Source organism: Atta cephalotes, assembly GCF_000143395.1.
Source record: "Atta cephalotes unplaced genomic scaffold scaffold00010, whole genome shotgun sequence".
NCBI lineage: Eukaryota > Metazoa > Arthropoda > Insecta > Hymenoptera > Formicidae > Atta > Atta cephalotes.
This window is the reverse complement of record NW_012130074.1, coordinates 3,640,192-3,664,221: the sequence shown is the minus strand read 5'-3', so window position 1 is coordinate 3,664,221 and position 24,030 is coordinate 3,640,192. Positions and strand designations below refer to the sequence as shown.

The following is a 24,030-nucleotide window of genomic DNA, read 5'->3' as shown; positions in this document are numbered from 1 at the left end:
TATATGAGAGAGAGAGAGAGAGAGATGGATACAATGTTTATACGAGATGAAGTGACAAATTTCATCCATCATTACATTATATTCTTTTTATATTAATTTAATTAATTTTATTTTTCTAATCATAACGACAACTAATATTGTATTTTACTTCATCATATAATATTGCATGACATTATTTTGGAACTATATTTATAGCTTGAATATTGTTTTTATTTATATGTCATATATGTTATATATGTTATTTATCTCAAAATTTTTAATTGTGTATTTACTAATTTTAATCAACTGAATGTTATTTTATGCAATTGCGGTTGATGAAGACTGATTGAATTAGGTCAAAACTGGTTCCATTATATCGTGCTAATTTTAAATTGACAAATTAGAATTGTATAATTAATCATATATCTTTTATCTTTGCGTATATATTTTGGCCTATTTTTTTAACATTTTATTTTATTCTCTTTTAGAATAATAGACAAAAAATTTTTTATAAGTTAATATTTGAAGCTAAATTATAGATATAATGCAAAGTATTAGAAAATAAAGAGTAATCTCTATATTTCTGCTAAAGAAGAATTCATTCTGAAACTAGCCAAAATATTATTAATAGCACATTAGAAAATTAAAAATATTTTATATACAGACTATATCAGATCACATATATAGGATAAATACGCCGCGCTGAGATTTACGTCGCAGAAATCAGAAAAAATAGAAGGAATGGGGATAATTTTCCTGCAACTACTCTGTTACATGCCTTTATGTTATATTAGAATAGTGTTACGATTTCAATTTCTTACTGTTAATATTAATGAAATTATTGTAAGTTGAATCGATATTTGTTCACTGTGTTAAATAACACTATTATATGTAAATTATAATCTACATAAAATGATTACTAGGACGTGCAAAAGACTTAGTGGTTATTTCGTAATACATGAGTGATTATTTTGTAATACATGTATGAGTAAAGAAATAGTAAAGCATGTTGTATAACAAAATATAAGTACTTTGCTTTTGTTCTTCTTTGTTTGTTGTTTTGTATATCCCACCTATTTGGGATATACAGCATTTTTAGCGGGCGAGATTTATGCCCAAAGTATAATTGCAGAGATTGAATTCAGTGCACTAAATGCAATAAATGTATGAAATATGTACCTCATGTCATAACACTTGTAATACATGGGAAGCTTGTATTATTTATTACTTCATATATATTTATCATTCTTATTCCTTAATAAAATTTTATAAACGCATTTTATAAGTTATTGTGTCATTTTAAGTCTTATTTATATGCATTATTTATAAATTTTTCATGAGTCGTACTCCTCCTCCCTCTATGAATAGTCGTATACCCTATGGGATATACGGCAAAAATGCAAGGGTTTAAAAAAGTTCATTTTTTAATACGAAATATAAATATTTCAGATATTTCAAATATTTCTAATATTTTTTTTATAATAGTAGACAGTACAAAGTTTTTATTGATATAGTTCATTTACTTTAAACATAATAAATAATACTTAATAAATTAAATTTTTGATAGGTGCGGCATATATACCGGGTTATCCTAGTTTTTTCTCGGAAATGAATAATGGTTTGAAGTTAGGGAGAAAAATTTTATTTTCAATTTATCTATTTAAACTAACGACGATATTGAAAAAACTAACCGGAAGTAAGCTCTGAACAAGGTTTGACAAAGTAAATAAGAACATAGATCGCATAAGACATTGTTGGATTGGTCTTTTAAAATTAAACAATTTTTGCTTAAACTTTTTTTTGATTCACGATTTATGAGGAAAAAAAATATCACAAATATGAATCATCCAGACATTAATATCGGGAGTTCAAATTAAAATTTTAATCAAAGATCGGTAAGAGATCAAATCTTACGTGATGAATCGAGTAATGGTATTTATATTTTTAGAAATAAAGTGGAAAATAAGAAAACTGTAACAGATTATAAATTTTTAATTTAAACATAGGTGAATAAAATATTATTGAACAGATCTATTGCAAAGAAATATTTTTAAATAAAAATATTTTAATACCTTTTACTCTTAACAAAAAATAATATTATTTTTTATTAATGTTTTTGTTTCAGTTAAAATAAAAATGGAAGAAAAAGTATTTAAAAAATTTTTTTAATCTCATAGGTTTAATCCTAAAAGTATACTTAATTTAAACTCCTCTATCTAAAATTTAAATAATTATGTCTAGATAAATGATTCATAATCTATGATACTTCCTTATTTTTCTCGTAAACTGTAATATCAAAAAAATTTTAAACAAGTGTTATTTGTTTTTAAAAGATCCAGTCAACAATTTCCTCGAATTCTGCTTCTATTTAAAATTTCAGACTTGACTCATCCTTTCAGCAGTTCCAGAAAATTAAAATGCCACTGTTAGACAATTCAGATAGCTTTAGTAATAAAAATTCTTTCCCCAAATTCCAAATTCATTTTTAAAAAAAGAGTAATACTGGTTTGATACATTCTGTAGATTAAATATGGTTATCTCTCTTTGTATATCTAAAGATTGCAAAATTCGTATGAAATTTAAAAAAACAGTTTTATATTAGAAATAAAAAAAGAAAAAAAGAACAAAGGAGATTTATATCTTTCGGATAAAAGCAACATAAAAGGACCTTTATTTATGTATCTTATAATTACATTGAAATAGCACATAGTGAAGAAACATATTAAATTTCTCGTTATTTCCAATAAATTTAATACGTTCATGATACGTAGACCTGTGATATAACTATCTGCGAATTGCAGAGAAAATAGGGAATTTGCGCGTTTCACTTGGAAGTGCGATGAATTAAGCGCGTTCAGCGTGACACAAATTAATTGCAGTTCCTCATCAAAATCGCACGACTGTTCCAGGCGGATCTGCAGAATCGTGCGTCGCGGCATAATCATGTGCGTCGCACGAACAGCGATTTAGGAGGGCAGAGATTGCTCCAATGGGACACCAGATCTGGATACGTTCATAATTATCGCAGGATGCTGTCAACTCCATCACCGATCAAATCGAGACCGCCAAGGCTCAGCCCGAGACATTCCTCCCATGATATCGTTACGCTCAGAAGGTGCGTTTAATCATCATAATCGCGCTTGTGTTCAAGCAACCCTTGTCGCGTACGCCTCATTAAATCATCGCCATTTGCGAATCACATCGGCTCTTCGCGAAGGCTGGGGAAACCCAGGCAACCGTTGCATTTGGATCCTTGAACTGAAGTACAGTTGATTAGAGAAGCCTCTTGAAAAGTTTTAACAAAAGAAAAATATATAAATATAAAGAACTTTTTTCTTTTTAGATAGATATAAAATCGAAGCTATTCAAGCGATTTTTAATAATGAGAAAAGGAGTTTGAATAAGGTAAACCCTATTAAAAGCTTTAATGATCTTTCTTATTATTCTCAAAGCTACTTTCTTAATGTATTCTATCTAAAAGATTTGCTGAACAGAGAATTATAATTGAGAGAGAAGTTTTCTTCTCATAATATCATCATATAATTATCCTATATCGTATTATTATTATTCTATTTTTCATTATATAATTCCTTCAAATATCTCAAATCGAACCATTTAAAAATATTTATAAATGCATATTTTTATGCGTAAAATTGTTACATTCGATAAATACATGATTTAATTATGAAATATATTACTGTTATTCTTAATATATTTTATCTAAAAAATTACGAAATTAAAAAAATGGAACTAGAATTGAAAGAAAGTCTTTTTTAGATTATTATCTTACAATATTATTATCTTACATTTTCTCTTTTATGTGATTTTTTTCCAAATACCTCAAACTAAAACCTTTAAAATGTATGAGAGTCTTGTTTAACGCATAAAATATATAAAATATTCGACAACAGATTTAATCAAAATATATGCTACTTTTTAAAATGTGTTTTATCTAAAAAAATTACAAGATTTTTTTTAAAATTGAATTGTAATTGATAGAGACTTTCTTCTATAATAATATTATAGTATAATATTATTTTATAATATTATTATTTTACACACCTTTTATTATAATTTTTTAAAATATCAAATTAAAACTTTTAAAAATATTGAATATTTTGTTTTACGTTCAAAGTTGTCATATTCTATTGTATTTGACAGATGTATAATTAAAATAAATATTTAAGATCCAAGCAACGTTTCCTTGGGTTTCCAGAATCGAGGCGAGCATAATCTTTCGCACTCTGCAAGTGTGAAAAAGCTAGCAGTGTCAAGGAGGCATTAAAAGAAAAGAGAAACATACGAAGTAAAAAGATATATCGCTTGTTAATTCCGCTCTTTTTAGCCGCACGGCCATACCTACTGTAGCCTGACGCGCTCGCTCGCTCGCTCGCTGCTTTTTTATTTTCGAATCAATAACAATTCTGACTTCCTCTCACAAACGCGACACTTATATTGCGATTCCCACATCTCGAATCAACAACCCCCGAAAAACAAGTGACAACTTGGGAAAACTTAAAATTCTTTGTTCTCGAACCTTTCCAGTAAATCGAGGGAGACCAGTGGTAGGTAGACGGGTATTATAACAAACCACCTTCTTTTAATCTTTCCTCCAGTAAAAAGTTGATCTGTGCCACGCGTAACATACGTATATATACATATGTATATATACATACCTCTTGTCGTGTGTTGTACTCTATATATATTATACATATACATATTATACCTACCTATACTGTAATCTGTTGCTGAATGTTGTACCGATATGCTTAATACCTGAGTACACGCTTTTGTCGATCCCTTCGCTCGATACGCCGCACGTTAACGCGGTATAAAAACGAATTAATGTCAAATTAATATTTTCTCTTTTTCTCGCGGTCTTTAGTAACGCGAAAGGGAGGAGTTCTCGGACAAATTTGAGGCGATCGCTTAGCCAGCCACTGGGAATCAATCAGCTTTCGCCGTTAATGCGCGTCAAAACCGCAGGTAAACATCATCATACTTGACCTTTTAACTTAAGATAGACTTCGAGCTCTCTGACGTAGATCACGTTCCTCTCGTCTTGTCTACCAAGCACGCGCGTAGACTGTTCTCTTATCGTCTGTAAAATACGAGAAATGGCACGTTCTCTTCTTGAATCATCTCTATCGAGAAGAATTACTCATATCATTCGAAATATTATTTTCAAATTAATTGTAGATCGTTCTAGATTTTTAAAAAATACATTATATAATTATATTAATGTAATATAAAAAAATTGAGACGGAAAGAAAAATGTAAGAGAACGATACAAAAAGATTCACTAAGATTCTTTTTAATCATTTTTATTGAATAAATAATTCAAAAAGATATTTTCATGCGGTATCGGAATTGTTAGAGGGATTCTGTCAGAACGCGTTTGCTGGGTGGACAGAGTTTACACGCCAGTAGAAAAACCTCGATGACATCTAGTGCACTGTATATCACAGAGATCACCAGTTTCTCTCTAGACATCACCTTGAAGAGTATTCAGCATGCATTCCTCGTAAAGATATTGTTGAAACATTCACATCGTGTTGCCATTGAATGCACTCTCTTAATAAAGAGAAAGAAAAGAGAAGGAAAGCTAATTGTGCGAGAGTAAGGAATGGGATGTCCCTATTGTAATAATCATGCTCAGTTTCATCCCTATAAGAACGTTGCTTCGTGTGGAAACGTTTCTGTTTTGCATTATAATAATAAGGAACCCGGTTTGCCGGAGAATCTAGTAAAAGCATTTTCTTGCACGTTCGTAGCTCTCCTTCCCGCGAGAGATGCGACTTCCCGAGGGTGCGATCAATTCGCATGTACGCAGTTAACTGAATACTTAAGAGAGATACTCCGGCGGGCTTGGTTACCTTCTCTCGAGGAATCTCATGAAAATTACTGTTTCATTCTTTTTCCGCTCACGCCGAGAGCTGCACAATGGACGGTTTTTGGCCCGGGGGCTGACGTACTTGTTGTCCCAATAACTTCCAGAGGGATTCCTTCGACGAGCGTAAACGGAGCGAAATGTCGTTCACGTTATAGGACGCTTTGTAGGAATCGATTGTTTTGTTCAGACAAAACATTTATATTAAAGAATTAAATGAAAAGATATTTCTTTGAAAAGGTTAATTTTGTTTTGTTTATTTTATTTTTTATTTTTAATATCCTCTTTGTAATTTTGCAAATAAATTGTAATATATTTATTAAAAAGATAACAATATATTATCGATATATGTACCGATTAATTTCCATTTTTATTTCTTCAACTACGTTTTGTTTAAAATTTGAGTCAATATTTGGGCAATCTGTTTAAGGATATGTACTCACATTGTTTATTTATTTCTATTACAACAAAATTCTATTCTTAAAAAAAATAGGCGCGAGATTACCCAGTGGCAACGTGCTATCAGAGGACGAGCAGGATGGAAGAGCCGGAACATCAGAAGACGATGAAATGATGTCTGATTCCGAATCCTCGATCGCTTCCTTGACGGATAAAAAAAAATCATTCGAGCAAACGATGGATGAGGAGATTGTCATGTTAGCCGAAGCCGTTTGGGATCATGTAGCAATGGAGTCGGAAGAGTTGGCTTTTCGTGCTGGAGATGTCATCGATGTTCTCGATACCCTGGACAGGGATTGGTGGTGGGGTAGCTGCAGAGGAGAGTATGGATGGTTTCCTGCCGCTTTTGTCAGGGTAAATACTCTTAAATAAATCCATACAATTTTTATAATAATAATAAATATTATTTATAATACATAAAATGTTTAATATAATAATTAATATGTATACAATATAATTATCATATTAATAACAATTTATCAACGAATTATACATGCCATCTTTATCTCCATTAGAATTATCTCGAGTAATAATATCATAATTATTTATTTGTTATTTATAATTATTTTAGTTATCGAATTTTTAGTAAGTTACGTAATTAAATTAAATTAAACATATATATAATAAACAAACTCAGTGAAATAAATTTATTTGTAAAGTTGCGCGTGAGCCAAGAGGACACGGTGGAGGATTGTTTGGCTGCGATGGCTTCAGGAGGATCCTCGGGTACTCAGCTCAGAAGACGAACAAGCATCTCCCTACTCTCAAACGAGCAAGTGAGGACTAGCGTAGTCCGTGAGCTTGTTCAGACTGAGCGCGATTTCGTCAAGGTTCTGCGCGATGTAGCTGAGGGTTACATCGCGGAATGCCGCAGGCGAACGGACATGTTTACTGAGGAGCAAATCGAGACGATCTTCATTAATCTCGAAGAGCTCCTAGACTTTCAGTCCGAATTCCTGAAGGACCTCGAAGATCGCATCGACTGGAACGCGCCGTACAAAAGCTGCGTTGGCGAATGCTTCCTCAATCATGTTAGCATTATCAAATTTATATTGAATTTTCTTTTTTGTTGATAATTTCATCTATACAAATAATAAATTAATTGATACGTCTGTAAGTGTGTTCATTATATTAATTTTCTTAGATTTATATTAATTTTCTATATATATTTTAGACTATATATAAAGTTAGAGAGACGTTAGAAAGAATTCTGTTTATATACCTTTAGATAAAGTTAAAGAAAAAGGAGGTACTATTGATTCTTTCAGAGGGCAGGTTTTCGCATGTATTCCGAATACTGCAACAGCCACCCAATGGCCACGGCAACGCTGCAAGAACTTTATCAACACAATCGTTATAGCAAATTTTTCGAAGCTTGTCGATTGATGAGGGGCCTCATAGAAATCCCCTTGGATGGATATTTATTAACTCCCATCCAACGAATATGCAAATATCCTCTTCAATTGGCGGAGCTGCTGAAATATACGAAGACCGATCATCCGGATTATCACAAGATCCAGGAGGCCTTGGAAGCGATGAGAGACGTCGCTGTATTGATCAACGAGAGAAAAAGGCGGATGGAAAGTTTGGAAAAGTTAGCCGCATGGCAATTGCGCGTAGAAGGTTGGGAGGTATGTCATTTTTCATAATTGCAAATAAAATTGTCTTTAAAATTTACATTTTGGCTATCGATTTTATTTGAATAATGCTTTATTTTAAATGGTTAATTAAAAATGGTTAATAAAAAAAATTTATTGAGAAATATGTTTAATATCGATGACAATTGGTCGCAGGGTGAGGATCTCATAGAAGTTTCGTCGCAACTTATTTATCAAGGTGAGGCGATGAGAGTGAAGACCGGTATGTGGACGAACAACATTACGTTATTCCTTTTCGATCATCAACTGGTCTATTGCAAGAAGGACATTCTTAAGCGTAATACTTACGTCTACAAAGGTCGTATCTATCTCGACACTAGCGAAGTCATTGACGTGCCTGATGGAAAAGGTAATGCTGTTAATGGCATTTCTATAATTTAAATTGTTATACGATACGAAAGAAAGTAATTTACGATAATGAAGTAATAATTTATAAATTTTATAATTTTATATAATTTTATTATTTTTTGTTCATTTTGTATATTACTCATCATAGCAAAGTAGGTTATTAAATAATTAAAATAGAATCGGTAGGATATATACGATGTATAAATAATCACGATCATTTATAATGAAGATATATCAAATTAATAATTGATTTTCTTTGTAGACCTTCAATCGGGAGTAACAGTGAGACATTGCCTGAAGGTATACAGCTGCGTCCGAGACAAATGGTTACTTTTTTGTTGCCGCACAGCAGAAGAGAAACGGCGATGGCTAGCAGCAATGGCTGAGGAACGAAGGCTAGTAGCTCAGGATAGAAACGATGGATTGGAGTTTCCAGCAGCAGCTAGGCAACTTGCCAGGCTTGCCGCCAGCAGACAGCAGAACAGGCCACCGATCAAACCTCGCAGTAAATATTTGCCACTGTGACATTATCTATAATCATATTAATAAAATACAATTTTATTTTTAAGAATAAGTACGACCATATAAATGATATACATAAATATGAAAGAAAACGCCAATATCGATGAAAATTAAATGTTATGAATACAATATAGATTTTTAGAGATTTATCTCACAAATAACACTCAAGTGCCATACGTCGATTTTTTATTTTTCTGAAATTGTGCATACATATAGTATATTGAAAAGTAGTATATTGAAAGTAGTATATTGACAAATATCTGACAAGTATTTTTTTTATATCTGCCGTTTTAAGAAAATGCCCTTATGAAGGGATACTGACGAGATACTATTAAAAATTATCTCCGGGCAAATTTTCGACGGTATAAAAAGGGCCTGAAGGATCCGGAGTAATTGAAGAACGCTGATATTATCGAATTGCAATTATAAATTTGCAATTATAAATATTTATTAACATAAATATTTGGCTTATCCATTATTAAAGTCATGATTTTTTATTATATAAATGTGCATACTTGTAAAGCTATTCTAATATCCTAGATATTGCAGAAAAAATTACAATTTTTTCTCTGCAGTTATCATCTCTGTTGTCATATAGAGAAACTGGAGATAAAATTATTATTATAAATATTATTATTATTATAAAATTATATTATTATTATTATTAGATGCTTACACTTTATATTGAATATAAAACATTTTTTTTTTATTCCCGAGTTTGGAGAGAGCAACAATGTCTTATTGTCTTGTTTAAAAAAAATCAAATCGGCCATATTGGTTCCACCATATTGAATTCTCAAAAATTGAGAGCAGATTTGGCATTTCAGCAACTTCGAAAATCACCGTATATTTCCCCATTCTGTAACAAACGTACGAATACTTCGTCAAATACTGGAATTCACCCCTATATACATTCAGGCGTTTTCTATCCTTAAAATTTTTGAGCAAATATAAAAGAATACATGTCAGATATTTTTCAATGTACATGTATGCACAGTCTCAGGGAAACCGGCACTTGGGTAGTGTTACTTGTTAGATATAATCACTGTGCGCCGAAACGTTCGGATATTAATCGCAATCGCTCCGAGACCCTAATAATATAAATAAAGGTCGAAACATTCCTATGAAATAATTCCCCCTAAATTAATTCTGTAAAGAATTTATTGTGAAAAATATACCTCAGTCAGGATTTTATTTTTATCTTTTCTTTGGTATATTTTTCATTGTAATATCTCGCATTTTATTTTGTATTCATTTGTATCCGATTTTGATCGATTTAATTTGATTTATTCGATATCGATTTATTTTATCTTATATATTAATTTAATGATGTTACAGATAAAACATATAAGAGGGAGTCCGCGTACGAGATGCCCACGACAATGGTCGGTGGTCAAGGCACCACTAATTCGTTGGGACGGAAAGTTGGGACATGGTTCATGTTTGGTAGCAGTAAGAAAAGCGCGCGGCTTCAACCGTCCTGAGACAGGCCTACCTTCGTACCGTATATTGACCTGTAAGCTGCAGCTAATGACGCTGCATCGTCCTATCGAAATCCTGGCGCGAGACATCTCGATATGGTTGCTTCAAAACTTAAGAACCTTTGTGAGCAGACACTCGAGAATATCTTTGTTAACTGATATTCCAATCAGAGTAATACTGCTCACTTTGCAACCGGTTAAATCGTGGAAATTATTCTTCGTGGATCGATGAACGAACCACTGATCGCTAGGACCGAGGATGAACAGCGCCTCGTCATATATACGGCACGGAGGTGTTAATTCATAAATGGCTTTTGTCCTATGAAGTATACCTCGAATCTTCTTCTAAGGCAGGGAAAATAATCGCTATCAACCGATCTTGATCATTGTTCGTGGAGAGGAAAATAGAAGAAACTTTCAATGATTTTTCGTTTACTGCCTCTCTCACGAAAACAGACGTTTGTCTCTATCAAATGTCATCGTCCAATTTAAATATTTGCGGGCCGTCGCTCGTTATGCCTAACCAGGATTTTGTGAGTCTTCGAATCGGTGCTCCTCTAATTCTTAGGTCTTAAAGCAATGTTCGATCATCTTCGACGTTACGTATATGGCGGTGCTTAGTTTGAGATTAACACTGTCTAAAGACAGAACGTTTCGGAGAAGAAAAATATTTGTTACGAACTGAGAAAGATGTATAATCGATCTTGTAGATATTTGACGTTAAAAACTTTACATTAATAGTAGCGGACATGAGGGTAGATTAGAAAAGTAGAGAGACATTTAGAGAAGTAGATAGTAAATATAACATAAAGTCAATAGCGGGCTTATGAAGTACTAAAGAGAAAGTACTAGTCATTCTTCATCGCGAATTCTTGATAAATGCCGATGAAAACATGATATACATAATATATGATGTATTGTTACACACGCAATCGCTTTTTGGGTGGTAAAGCTGGCATGGTACGTCACACGGCTGTATTTTTTATGATATCGAAAGACTGACAACCGAGATGCTTCCTCAAGAGGAAATCTTGAGGTTGTAATCTTGAGAGAGAAATGCGACAGGAGCGATCAGAAAATATTTGAATTGAATTAAACGAGCTTCGCCTTCGTCTAAATTATTTGACTATTTTGAGAATAATTTTTTCGACCAATTTTATGTACAACGAGAATCGTTTGTAATAACACGTTCTGCGCAAGTGTTAGCAAGTTCGATCACGAAATTCATATTGATTCATTTTGCGAGGAAATTCAGCGATTCCACATACCACTTTTCTCTCAACGAAAATATAGATGTATTTTGTAGAGAAAATCTTCAGCGAGCTATACAAGGTAACTCTTACTGCCTAACTAATGTTCGTTATTTCGCGTCATGGTAATATTTGTAGTAGTTTATACGAAATTGCGAACGGCGAAAGGACAAGGAAAAAACGAGAAGATGAAACGCAAGAGAGCAAAGGAAAGAAAAATAAAGTTTATGTTTTCGTGGAACAACATAGTAACAGTATTATTCATACAAATGAAAAAAGTGATTAGTCAAGATATGTAAGTATTCGCATATCACGCCTCTTTATTCAACTGCGATATAAAGCGTCAAGATTTTAAAAGAAAAAAAAAATGAAAGAAAGAAGAAAGAGGAAAAAGGAGATATTCGAGGGAATCTCTCTCAATTTTTTCTACTCTTGTATGAAAGATACATGACCTAGCAACGAGCAAATCTGTCAGCCAGCAGAACCTCTGTGTGTTAATTATGCATATTATCTATGCGATCCCTTGACAAAATGTTCGATCTTGCAATTTTAGCGACTTAATCACGGATTCTGAAAGTTTCCAACACTGCCAATAAGTTTAAAGAAATACGTCTTCGTTCATTAGAATTGTTTGATCCGATCTGTAATAAAAAAAAGAGTGTGTTTTCGATTTTCTCTCTACATACAAGGAACAAATGCGATTATTCTGTCTTTTTGATATTTGTGTCTAAAGGGATATAACACAAGTATGAGCGAGGCGGTTACAAAACTTACGTTTTGTATAACACAGAAAAGTATATTTTTACTTATTTCCCGACAACGTAAATTACTATATATGACGAGGACAATATAATGATAAAAGAATGGATCAAGATTCCTACTGTACAGAGAGATCATTAGCCTGTTGATGTTTAGACTTAGGAGAGGCGCAATTTGTTGCTGGACCCAACTCATTTCAGAGTTATTTTTATAGAAGAAATGACTCATTAGTTCGAATGTGATTTTTTCAATAAATATCGCTAATACATGAAATGCTTTAATGGCTAACATAAATATAAGGAAGAGTAATTTGTTAAAAATAAGTAACGGAAAGATGAATCCTGAGCAACACGCAGGTTTAAGAGACATCCTTCAGAGGAATGCCTTCTCAATAAGTTTTACAGGCATCTTTTGACGACACTTGTGTTGTCTACGGGACATGATATTGTGTAATGCACAAGCACTTTTCACAAACAATTCACAAAGCTATACTTGCACTGTCACGACGGAGAAGTAATCGAAATTCGTGAACATTCGTATCTTGCACTCACAAGCTCTCATGTACAAGTGTCTCATTGACAGGTGAATTACATATAATATTTAATGTAATCTCAACACCGATTAATTTATATTTCGGAGAATACTATCTTCCCTCCCCCTTTTTTCAGAAACTGTCATACAAACAGAATCTGCACAACACTTGAGAAAAAACGCTTCAAAGCAATAAGTATTAAACTAAGCGTTATTGTTATAATTTAGACAGTTACGTACATATAACGTGTTTAAAAACGTGTTTATATTTTCTCTGAGATTTGATATTGATAACCGTGTGCGTACACTTTGACGATGAAGTAAACAGATAATTTTTTTCTATTTTTTCCGTAGCGAGCTCGCGCTACACTAATGATGCAAGAGGAAAAGCACAGATAACGCATGATATCGCTGTTTTCTGTAAATATAATAGACGTATTGTAAGTGTAAATATTGTAGACCTACTTTCTTGTTAGAAGAAATAACTTCACGTTTTGTAGTAATTAAGCGAAACTTACTATTTAAGCAATATATCTGACATATAGTTGATTACTGATTAAACGGTGATATCATTTTGTATATTTGTATATTTCTTTAATTTAATCATCTTGACGATGACTCGTCATTGCGAAATTAATTGTTCGCTAATTATTGTTTACAATATGTACAATAGAATGTTATACAATGATTGTCATTGTTCTCCGAATACAAAAACAAACAAACAAACAAACATACTAACACACTCACTCACTCACTCACTCATTCACTCACATACACACACACACACACACACACACACGCGCGCGCGCGCGCGCATATTACACACAGGATGTTTCAAAATTTCGCGATACAAAATACTATAGCAAGAAAGTTCTTGAAAAATTAAGTAAAAAAGTTATTCATAAATTTTTATTTTAAACAGTAATTTTTGGGATGATGAGAATTTAAATATGTCCAATTACATTTAGATGATCTGTCCATGAATTACACTTGTAATAGTATTAATAAACATTGGCCTTTGATGAACGCGCCTTTCAGCACCTATTAATATACATAGATAATTTATAATCGGTCATATCTAAATTCTTGTATCTCAAAACTTATTGTTTAAAATAAAAATTCATAAATAACTTTTTATTTAACTTTTCCAAAACTTTCTTGCTATAGTATTTTAAATCATGTATTTTGGAACACACTGTATATACATATGCTGAGTTACAAATATGTAAATAAACATTTTATAACTATTATACTTGTCCATGTGTGTGTTCTTATTCCATCTTATCATAAAGATATTCATTTATATCAGATAACATAAATGAACAGGAAATCATTTATAAAGATGTATAATCCTTATAAAGATTTAAGTACCGAGTATAGTTATATCTTCGTGTTTTGAAACTTGGTTTTTCAATTGTGAATTTTCGTCTCTTAATTCAGTTACGACTTGCTGCAGTTGGTCAATTTCTTCCATTAACAGCACATTTTCATTCAAGCTAAGGGTTAATTTGTCCGGAGCATCTTTTAATTCCATAATATATTCATAAGCTCGTGCTAGAATACCTCCTTTGCTCTATAAATTAATATTATGATTAATAAATAATGTAAGTTATAACATAAAGTCAAAAATGATAAAAACAAACATAGATACAACCCTTAACCGATATCATGAAGAAACCAATAATTGTATAAACCTTTTTATTATATCTTTTTGATGTTTAAACTCTCACTTATTCTTTTACTCCATTTTTAATCAAAATTAATAATAAAAACTAAAAATTAGCATTGATCCTCACTATTAATGGACTTTGATATTAAAAAATTTGATAAAGTTTCAATGGACTCACAACGACAGTTGAAGATTAAAAATTTACAAGGACAACAGTCAAGAACGAATAAAAATTAAAGAAAATAAATTAAGTAATAGTAAATAATTTATTCGCATCTTTAGCCATTATCCTTCTTATATTGATTTATAACTAACAAACTTTCTATTTATTTAATAAGAATTTACAAATATCTTACTAGTGTTTCTAAATTCGGTTTTGTATCTTCTTCATCCATGTACTGCTCACAATCTGCTAAGAGTTTTGCTAACTTAGAAATCCAACTGCTAATTTTATCCCTTCTACGTCTTTCAACTTCGTTATGTGTTACCCTTCGTCTTTCATCCCTCTAAATATAATTATCTTTCTAAACACAAAATAATGATAATGTAAAATGTATCAATAATATTAAATGATTTACCTTCTTTACAGTGGTTATAATATTCTGTGTTCCTTCTATATGCAGTTTAGCTACACTAGGTACAACTGCTTTAGTGGATTCTGTTGTTACAATGTCATTGCTATTACTGAGTACGTATAATTGTCCATTTAGTGGTGCAGTCAAAACTTGGACAGTATTATTCACAGGAGTAGCTATCGAAATTTCGTTATCCTCTCTATTATCGTTGCTGACCTGCATAACTTTGTATGCTACTGTATTATTACGTCTATTTATTGCATACAGGTGATACTGAATGTCATCATCCTGTTGTTCATCAGCATCACAATCCACTATTTCAGCTTCTTCCAAAACTACATCAACAGTCTCGGCTCCTATTACATTCTCATTTGCACTGCAACATGAATGTTTTTTTATTATCAAGAAAAGAAATATATATTTACAGTATTAAATAAAGACAAACACAAAGCTGCATTTCTAAAAAATATTTATACCTTTCGTCAATAGTATCAAAATGATTGGTCTCCATTTTGATACGCGGCAATACTTTTATGATCATAAATTTAATATATAAATAATAACGCGTTGAAGTATTTGTAGTAATTATACCGAAAAAATTACAAGTGAGATTACAAACCGGTATTCTTGTAATGATTTACACATGGTGGAATTCTAAAGATGAGAAACATTGCGCATAATAGGGTGGGGAAGATGGGGATGAAATTTCGTCCAATCAGACATCAACGGAATGCAATAAGTGCGTTTAGTACTAAGAGAGAAGCCTGAGAGCGGCCATACCCAGGATTTAACTGTTGCTTTATTTTGAAACGCCTCTATGTTCACAAAATGTGAACATTGAACTACGTAGCCAATGTCCATGATCCGGTCGGTAACATCCATGATTTTTTGATTATATTCTTCGCTATGTCCACGAATTTCGGTCCAGTTAGAGTCTAAGTACAAGAATTGTCGTAACACTTAAGACTTAAACACAAGGCACAGGCAACAGGGAATAATAAGTGTCCAATTAGAGCTTTGATATGTAAATTCGTTATTATATCTCAGAACTCTCTGATTGGATAGCTTGTTATTCTCTGATGCTTATTGTGTTTTTTTACTTAGACTTTAAATTGTAGACGTAATAACGCACAAACTTTCATGTATAACGTACAACTTATTGCCGTACTTTAAAGATTATTCCATACAAACTTATGTTTATGCGGCTATGCAAGTTTGTGTAGAATGGTCTTAAGAGACGGCAATAAATCATATGTCATATGCCAAAACTTGTGTGTTACTTATGTCTACAACTTAAGTCTCTAAGACTCGATTGTCTATAAGACCAACTTTGATTTTAGAGTTAAGCGAAGCTTGGGACTACATACATTTTCTGACATTATCGATAAAATCGTATTGTCGAAAAAAAATGTGATTCGTCTCTGTACTAAATCCTCAGAATAGAAGCTTGTCGACTATCCATAGGAGAAATAGTTATTTCCAAAAGTAAAAAGTTATTTAGGATGTGTTCCAAAATTGATTGCCAGCACTACAGGTATGTCGTCATAAAAACATGCTACTAACAGCGTTTCAATTTTAGCATGCAATTGGTGCGAATACATATTTCAAATTGGAACAATACTCGCCATCTTGGATATTGTAGCTGCCTCACTTCTTCAGCCACAACAGCCACAGCAAGAAATGACAAAATTAGTGATGAATGTCTTTACTCTCTCGCAATACTGCCACAGCTTGCTACGATGATTTTTGGAACAGTGTTGATAATACTGCCAGCGTTGGCAAACAATTTTGGAACACAGCCATGTATTTATTATTTTAAATAACAATACTTCTGACTAATTTCTTATTTAATGTTTTAAAGAAGTTTCTGAAACTTATTTTATATTTTTTACTTTAAATAATTCGTAACAATTATTTTATTGAATGATCGATCATGATCGATATTATATGTAAGTTTAAAAAATTTTTGAAACATAGAATAATTTGCAGTAATAGTGTGTGCAGTAATAGTCTTAAATTAATTTATTAACTGAAAAATTAAATAATGATTAACAATCCTAACAGCACAAAGTCGACTTTAATGCCCGTATTCATAGTCAGACCTTGTACTTAAGGTTTCTTTAAATTTATTTTTTAAATGCTCAGCAGCCAATAAAATAATTCATAGATTATCTAAAGATAAATTTAAGGAAGCCTTAAATATAAGACTTGAATACTATGAATACGAGTATAAGTCGATTCTAAGTCGACTATTAGCTTCTAGATGTCTGAAAAATGGACGTCCGTAAGTCGACTTTAGACGACTTGGAGACGTCTCTAAGTTATATAATGTCCCACTTTAAAGACAATTATAAGCCGACATGTAGACTTGACCTGTGTCATCAATGTATGAAATAGAAATGGCAGTAATTATGCTTTATTACTACATTTCAAAATTCATTAAGTATTATACTTATGAATGAAAGGAAATATTGCCATTCTTCCTCCAATACATAGCTCGCATCCGTCTTACCATTTTTGTAAGATTTCGTCAATTATAATCGGTTAAAAGATCACTGCATGATATATTTAAAATTGCTGATCATTTCTCATTGTCATTTTGAGTATGCGTGTCGTTCGATACTATAAAGAATAGAAGATACAATATTTACTGATTTCTAGATACATTTACTGTCTCTTTCCATCTAATGGAAAAGGTGCATGTCTATAAAATCCACAGTAATTAAAATTATCAAGATAAATAAGAGTTAAATTAAAGTATCTAATTACAATAAATAATTAGAGAGTTAAGTGTATTAAGAAAATTACAAATTACATAATTTTACATATATCCATAACATGGTTCGGCTACAAGAATGATCAATTTGTGTTGTATATATTTTCGTCGTTATTATATAATTCCGCATTACTAAATTTGTTAATCCTCTTATATTATTATTTTTATTATATTTTTTATGGTATATTATTTATAATGGTATATTATAAATAATTATTATAATTATAATATTAAATTGTATAAAGAATAATATTATTGTATTAATAAAATAATAAAGAATAATATTTAAAAAGTTATTGCAATAAATTTCATTAGTGAAATACAATAAAATAATTAAACATCAAAATAAAAAATAAATTAAAAATATGTTTATCTGCAAAAACAGGCTACTAAACTAAATTTATTAGTAGCTCGATTTTTTTTTATAGGTGAGTATACTTACAAAGAGAACCGAAAAGAGGACCGATAAAATTGGTGAGGTGGAAGGCTTCTATAGCTCGTTTTTATTAAATTATATCTTAAATTGACAATATATATTTAGAAAAGATTGAAATTACTAAAAGTCTCTATAATTACTAATAATTATAGAGACTTTGATACATACTCGCAAATATATTTCATAAAAACAGGCTGAAAATTTGCATAAAGAAATATAACTTTGTAATTTTATAAGATATTATAAGATAAATATTATAAAATAAAATTCACTAAATTAATTTGTTTGAATTTTCAATTTTGTTTATTAAAATTCAACAACTTTTATTTACGTATGTAGGAAATGCGAAATTAAAATTAAAATTTTGTTTAGGATCCATCCCTTAAACTATCCCTTCTATGGATCGGCATGCTTCTATAATAATCCTGAGGATTTAGTATAGAGACGAATCAGACATCTTCGATGATAGTTTTATTGATAGTATCAGAAAATGTATTGTAGTTACGTAATTCCTAAATTGAAAATGGATGTACTATCGTTAATGTACGGGCGATTTCGAAGGAAAAAGGCATAGCTTCTCTCAGGTTTCTCTCTACAAAGAAAACCGAGAATGTCTCATTGATAGACATGCCGCAAGTATTAAAAAATTTATTTGATATGAAATGAAAAGATCATGTTCCAATTAAAGTTGTTAAATAAATAATTTAATAAATGATTTAAAGTTATTAAATTATTTTATTTAAATTATTTAATTTTTTATTTTTATTATTTATTTTAATTATTTTTTTATTTAATTTAAATTATATTAGGATAGGAAAAACGTTTTTTACAAGTTGATAAAAAGACCTTCTCTCTTCAATATCTTCGTTAAAAATGATCAAAATTAAAATTTTAAAAAAGGGTTTTAAAACTTGAAATATTTTGAATGGTTATTATATTTTTTGAAGTTATGTAAGTTTTGTAATTTTTATATACAGAAAACTATGAAAAAAATGAAAAAAATTTTTTTTCACTTTGTAGATTTGTAGCGTACCCAAAAAAAATTTGAGTACATTTTTGATTATCTATCGCGAAAGCTTGAAACTTTCCCTACAAAATCATTTTTTTAAAATATTTCTATGATTTTTTTGTTCCCGAATTACTCGCGGATTAAGTAAAAAAGAACATTCTGACTGTATTCCGTAACTTCGTTAAAAATGCTCATATCACAATTAAAAATACAAATTCTTAAAGCTGAAATGTTGCTCAAGTAGTATAATTACCAATTTTTAAAAAATAGAATATATAAGTTATTAAAAAAGTCTTTTTACTAACTTGTAAAAGGACTTTATCCTAACCCAATATAATAATATATTAATTATATTGTAATTAATATAAAAAATTATTAGTTTTTACAAAGAAAAATCTAAATTTTTTAAATTTTAAATCCAACAAATAATATTTATAAATAACTTTGAGTAATTGTTTTAAAAAAACGCTCAATACAAACATATTTTTTCTTATATACAAATATCAAGATATAATAATTACAAAAATATTATTCAATTACTCAATTTTAATATCTTATTTTATTTTAAATGTAAGTACAATATAAAGACTAACAACAAATACGATTTATTCAACTATCTGTGGTTTTATGAATTTGCCAATAACATAACTTACAAAAATATTTTGTTAAAATTAATAATACTATATTCGAAAAGAGATTATATTTAAATATCAATTATATATAGTTATAATACACTATAATTCAATTACTCACCTTATACTGATAACATCTTAAATTGTACAAAAAAACTTAGATCAAATACCGAACAAAATTAATTTTGAATATTATCATAAATGGATCGCTGAAGACAAAACAAAAATGACAGTACTTGAGTCATGTTATTATCGTTACATCTGTGTCATCTTTAAGAAGAAAATGTTTCGTTTAGATCGATACGACTTAGCCAACTCTATTCTACATAAATACATTCCAAATATGCAATAAGTATTAAAAAAACTTATATTTATTCAAAAGTTAATTTAAAAATGAGTACAAAAATAAGTAGAAATAAAAAATGAGTATAAGATCAATATAATTAGCTAAGTATTGTATATATCATACAAAAAAAGTCCTAAAAAATTCTATTCCTATAAAAATATATATAATTGATATTAGTGCAATTGCCTAACGTTTATATATAATAAATGTTTAATGCATCCAAAAATTATATGCAATAACGATTCAATAAATATATTTAAAAATATATATCTTTAACGATATATATTATATTAAACGTATTTATTATCTTTTTATGTAAATTTTAAATCGCGAGTTTAAAATGATTAAAATAATCAACAGAATCATAAACAGAAATTTGATGTGTATAAATATAAGTTTTTTTTAAATATTCATTGCATATTTATGAATATATTTATGTATATATTAGCGTATCTTTTTTAAAAGATATACTTTTATTAAAAATTCTATTTTATATTTTATAAAAATATAATAAGACGAGGCGAAGGATTAGAAAGTAAAAGCGAAAGAAAAGTAAAAAGATTTGACAATATTATTTCAATATATTGAATTTTATTAGAAAATTCTTTTATTTAGGCTACAACATGTAATATAATTGCGTTTGGTCTAGACCCTTATCAAAAGAAAAAGCTAAACTGCACCATGTTTACTATTGTCTTATCGAGCCACTTTGCTAATTTACGCCTCGAGGAAAAAAACTATGAAGATAACGAGAAGTAACCATATGATAATATTTCCAATATTTTTATGCAAATTTAAAAACAAATTATTTATGTCGCATTTTATAATACTCAATTTTCTTAGCAACTGTTAGCAACTATTATGTATCGAAATACGTTCGAAATATATCATTTATATATAAATTTATATGTCAATGTGAGAGAATATTTCGCTAAATGCAATGTCACGCATAAAAAACATAGATTTAGAAAATGTGCGAAATCTCTGAATTGAATATATTTTAATATATATCTATATGTACTTATAAAGATATTCTGTACTATCAATGATCTTTACTGGTATCTTCATCTTAGCTGAACAATACGCTTGACAATACAAAGAACGATTCAGCGCACCAGCAAGCTCGATACATTTCTTTGAAAATTCGAGAAAATACAAATTTCACTTTCTCAATTCTCAGATTAATATTAATTTTTTAAAAATACAGGTCGCTAGTGCGCTGAATCAGTCAAATTTTTAAATAACCATCGCTCCTAATTAATTGCTCATAATTGATGCACATATAATAGAAGGTCGTCGATCAAAAAAGAATCTCACTGAATATACAATTTCCGATTTGAATCAAATACATCTTTATGATTATGAATCATCATCAATATATAAGATCGCAGATTAATCACTCCTGCTCGATTGCACGTTAAAGAAAAAGAAGATAGCAATAATCGCTTTCATGATAGAGTTGGTTCCTCGAGGCGCAGCCTAAGAACCAGCGGCCTCAAAGACATGCTGTGCCTAAAGAAGAAGACAATAGTGATTGTACATCAAACTGCGTACAATCGATATACATCGTAATAGGTGTAAAAATAATAAAATTAGTGGTAATAAATCCTCTATTACATTATACTGCATGTAGAGTCTGTGTACATGTCTGTGGGTGTTTCATACGTGTATATGTGTGTAACCGTTCGATTCGGTCGTAAAACGTTCAACGTAGTAAAGGAAATTCTCCCAAGCAAGCTAATCCTAAGATAATGTAATATCCTTTTCTTGTTTATTCATATAGCTTCTATTTATATTAGGTATGCATGTACGTGTGATAACTAAACAGATACATGATTTCTTCTTCTTCCATCGCATGCGGCCACTAGCGGCCTTAACTTCAAAGAGCAGGAGGCTGTCATGATCATCTATAACATTCGAAAAATTGAAACTTAAACTTCGCGTTCAGCGAAGTTTACTACCAGCCACCAGTACATTTGTCCAGTGGACATTTTAATCTATCTCGATTTCCTTCCTGCACTCAAAATTGATCGATATTCATACTTGGCCTTAATATGATTATTCGCGTAATATAAAGATCGAAAATACATCAAATTTTAATTAGTTACGTATCTTTTTTTGCTATTAGAAAGAATCAGAATTGACTAACATTAAAATTAATTAATGTTGGTCAAATCGATCCAAAAAAGATTTTTGATAGTCACTTTTTCAAAATACCTTTCGAACATACATTTATATCGACCGACCATTCTATCTACATCATACGTCGATGAAAGTAGTTTTTACGTTGGACGAAATCCAGATAGACCATATACAACACTTAATGTAAATATCATAGATAAGGATATAGATACTGACAAAGTGGGAGTGCAGAAAGAAACACCAGGTAGTGCGAACGAGTTAGTTGTCCTTTAAATTACGCATCATACACGCCGATAATATAAACTATTTTTAAATTAAAATTACTTCAAAAAATATAATTATTCCAAATTATATAATTATACGTAATTTATGTTATTATATTATATAAATAATATATATAATTCTATTTTTTTTATTGAAAGACGGCACGATATACATAAAATATTTGCACATGTCTGAATCAAAATCATACAGACGTAGGATTATGTAAATAATGCATGCCATGACATTATAAAATTTCTTCATGCATCGCCAATTACGCTAACAGCTGATTTTGTTAAAATCCATTCTGTTTATTTTTCACATAGGATACATTTAAAGCAGCCTCCTGTTCTTCAATATAACTATATTAATGATTTCTCATAGAATTATCAAGTAAAATTTGTAAAATACAATATACTGCCTATTATAAATTCTTAATCTTTTTCTTTATAAATAATTATAGTAATAGTCACACTGTTTGTTAATTTATAATATTCAGATGTCATTCTTTTGAATTAAATTTAAATATTACATTTGTGCCCTTTCCGCACTAATTTTTGTAGTATTCTGCATGACTGCATGTGTTGTGTGTATATAATACATGTAATACATAATCTAAAGGATTTATGGAATATTTACAATATGTACATGTTAATAACGATGTCGTTCAAAATCACTCGATAATTTTTATTCCTTTCTTGTCATTATTAATGATCAATTTATCATTTTTTTCTTCTTTCACAAGACACACTACTATTTCGCGAAGAATGAATATTTCATTCTCATCCTAAAACTTTCTGGAAATAACTTCAACTTTGAATTTTCAGCGGATTATAATGAATAATGGTAAAAAATGGTTCTGGTCAGATCTTTCACCTTATCATAGACGAAACGACCGCTATGTCTTCATTTAAAGTTTTTACGATCATACGTTGTTGCATACAAATCCAATTAAACTGAAAACTAATTACAGAAAAACTTACAACTCTTAAAAAATAGGCTCCGCCATGTTACTATGATTCCATTCGCTCTACACTTGGCCAACCTTAGATTTGCCTCTGGCGGCGTAAGAAGTGCAAGGATTACAGGACAACTGTTTGCTTTAGAGGTCGAAGAGGAAGACTCTATAGTTTTTTATTTCCACGTGATATACGCACTAATATCCTTGAAAAGTTAGATTATCCAAAGTTCGTGTTCTACTTCGTGCGTCTACGTTACCACTTTTCCCTCTGCAGCAAAAGTTGCGATCTTACCTGGGCACGCTCCCCCTACCTAATGATTTAGGGTTGGCCAAGCTCTCACTCATG

General features: G+C 30.4%; 2 protein-coding genes across 2 annotated transcripts in view; one reads left to right on the top strand and one right to left on the bottom strand.

Annotated features, from left to right (window-relative positions):
* Positions 1 to 10,340, top strand: part of LOC105627750 — a 111,576-nt gene extending 101,236 nt beyond the window's left edge. Inside the window, exons 16-23 of the mRNA XM_012209029.1 lie at positions 2,889 to 3,094; positions 4,865 to 4,965; positions 6,363 to 6,682; positions 6,988 to 7,359; positions 7,597 to 7,959; positions 8,122 to 8,335; positions 8,597 to 8,839; positions 10,195 to 10,340. Coding sequence (XP_012064419.1) covers positions 2,889 to 3,094; positions 4,865 to 4,965; positions 6,363 to 6,682; positions 6,988 to 7,359; positions 7,597 to 7,959; positions 8,122 to 8,335; positions 8,597 to 8,839; positions 10,195 to 10,340 — 1,965 coding nt within the window. The remainder of the gene's footprint in view (positions 1 to 2,888; positions 3,095 to 4,864; positions 4,966 to 6,362; positions 6,683 to 6,987; positions 7,360 to 7,596; positions 7,960 to 8,121; positions 8,336 to 8,596; positions 8,840 to 10,194) is intronic.
* Positions 8,828 to 15,662, bottom strand: LOC105627751 (upstream stimulatory factor 2-like). The gene is made up of 5 exons (XM_012209030.1): positions 15,598 to 15,662; positions 15,125 to 15,497; positions 14,903 to 15,052; positions 14,249 to 14,450; positions 8,828 to 8,865 (listed from the first exon to the last, which is right to left on the bottom strand). Exons 1-5 carry the CDS (start codon positions 15,660 to 15,662, stop codon positions 8,828 to 8,830), a joined length of 828 nt encoding a protein of 275 aa, XP_012064420.1.
* Between the last annotated feature and the right edge of the window lie 8,368 nt (positions 15,663 to 24,030).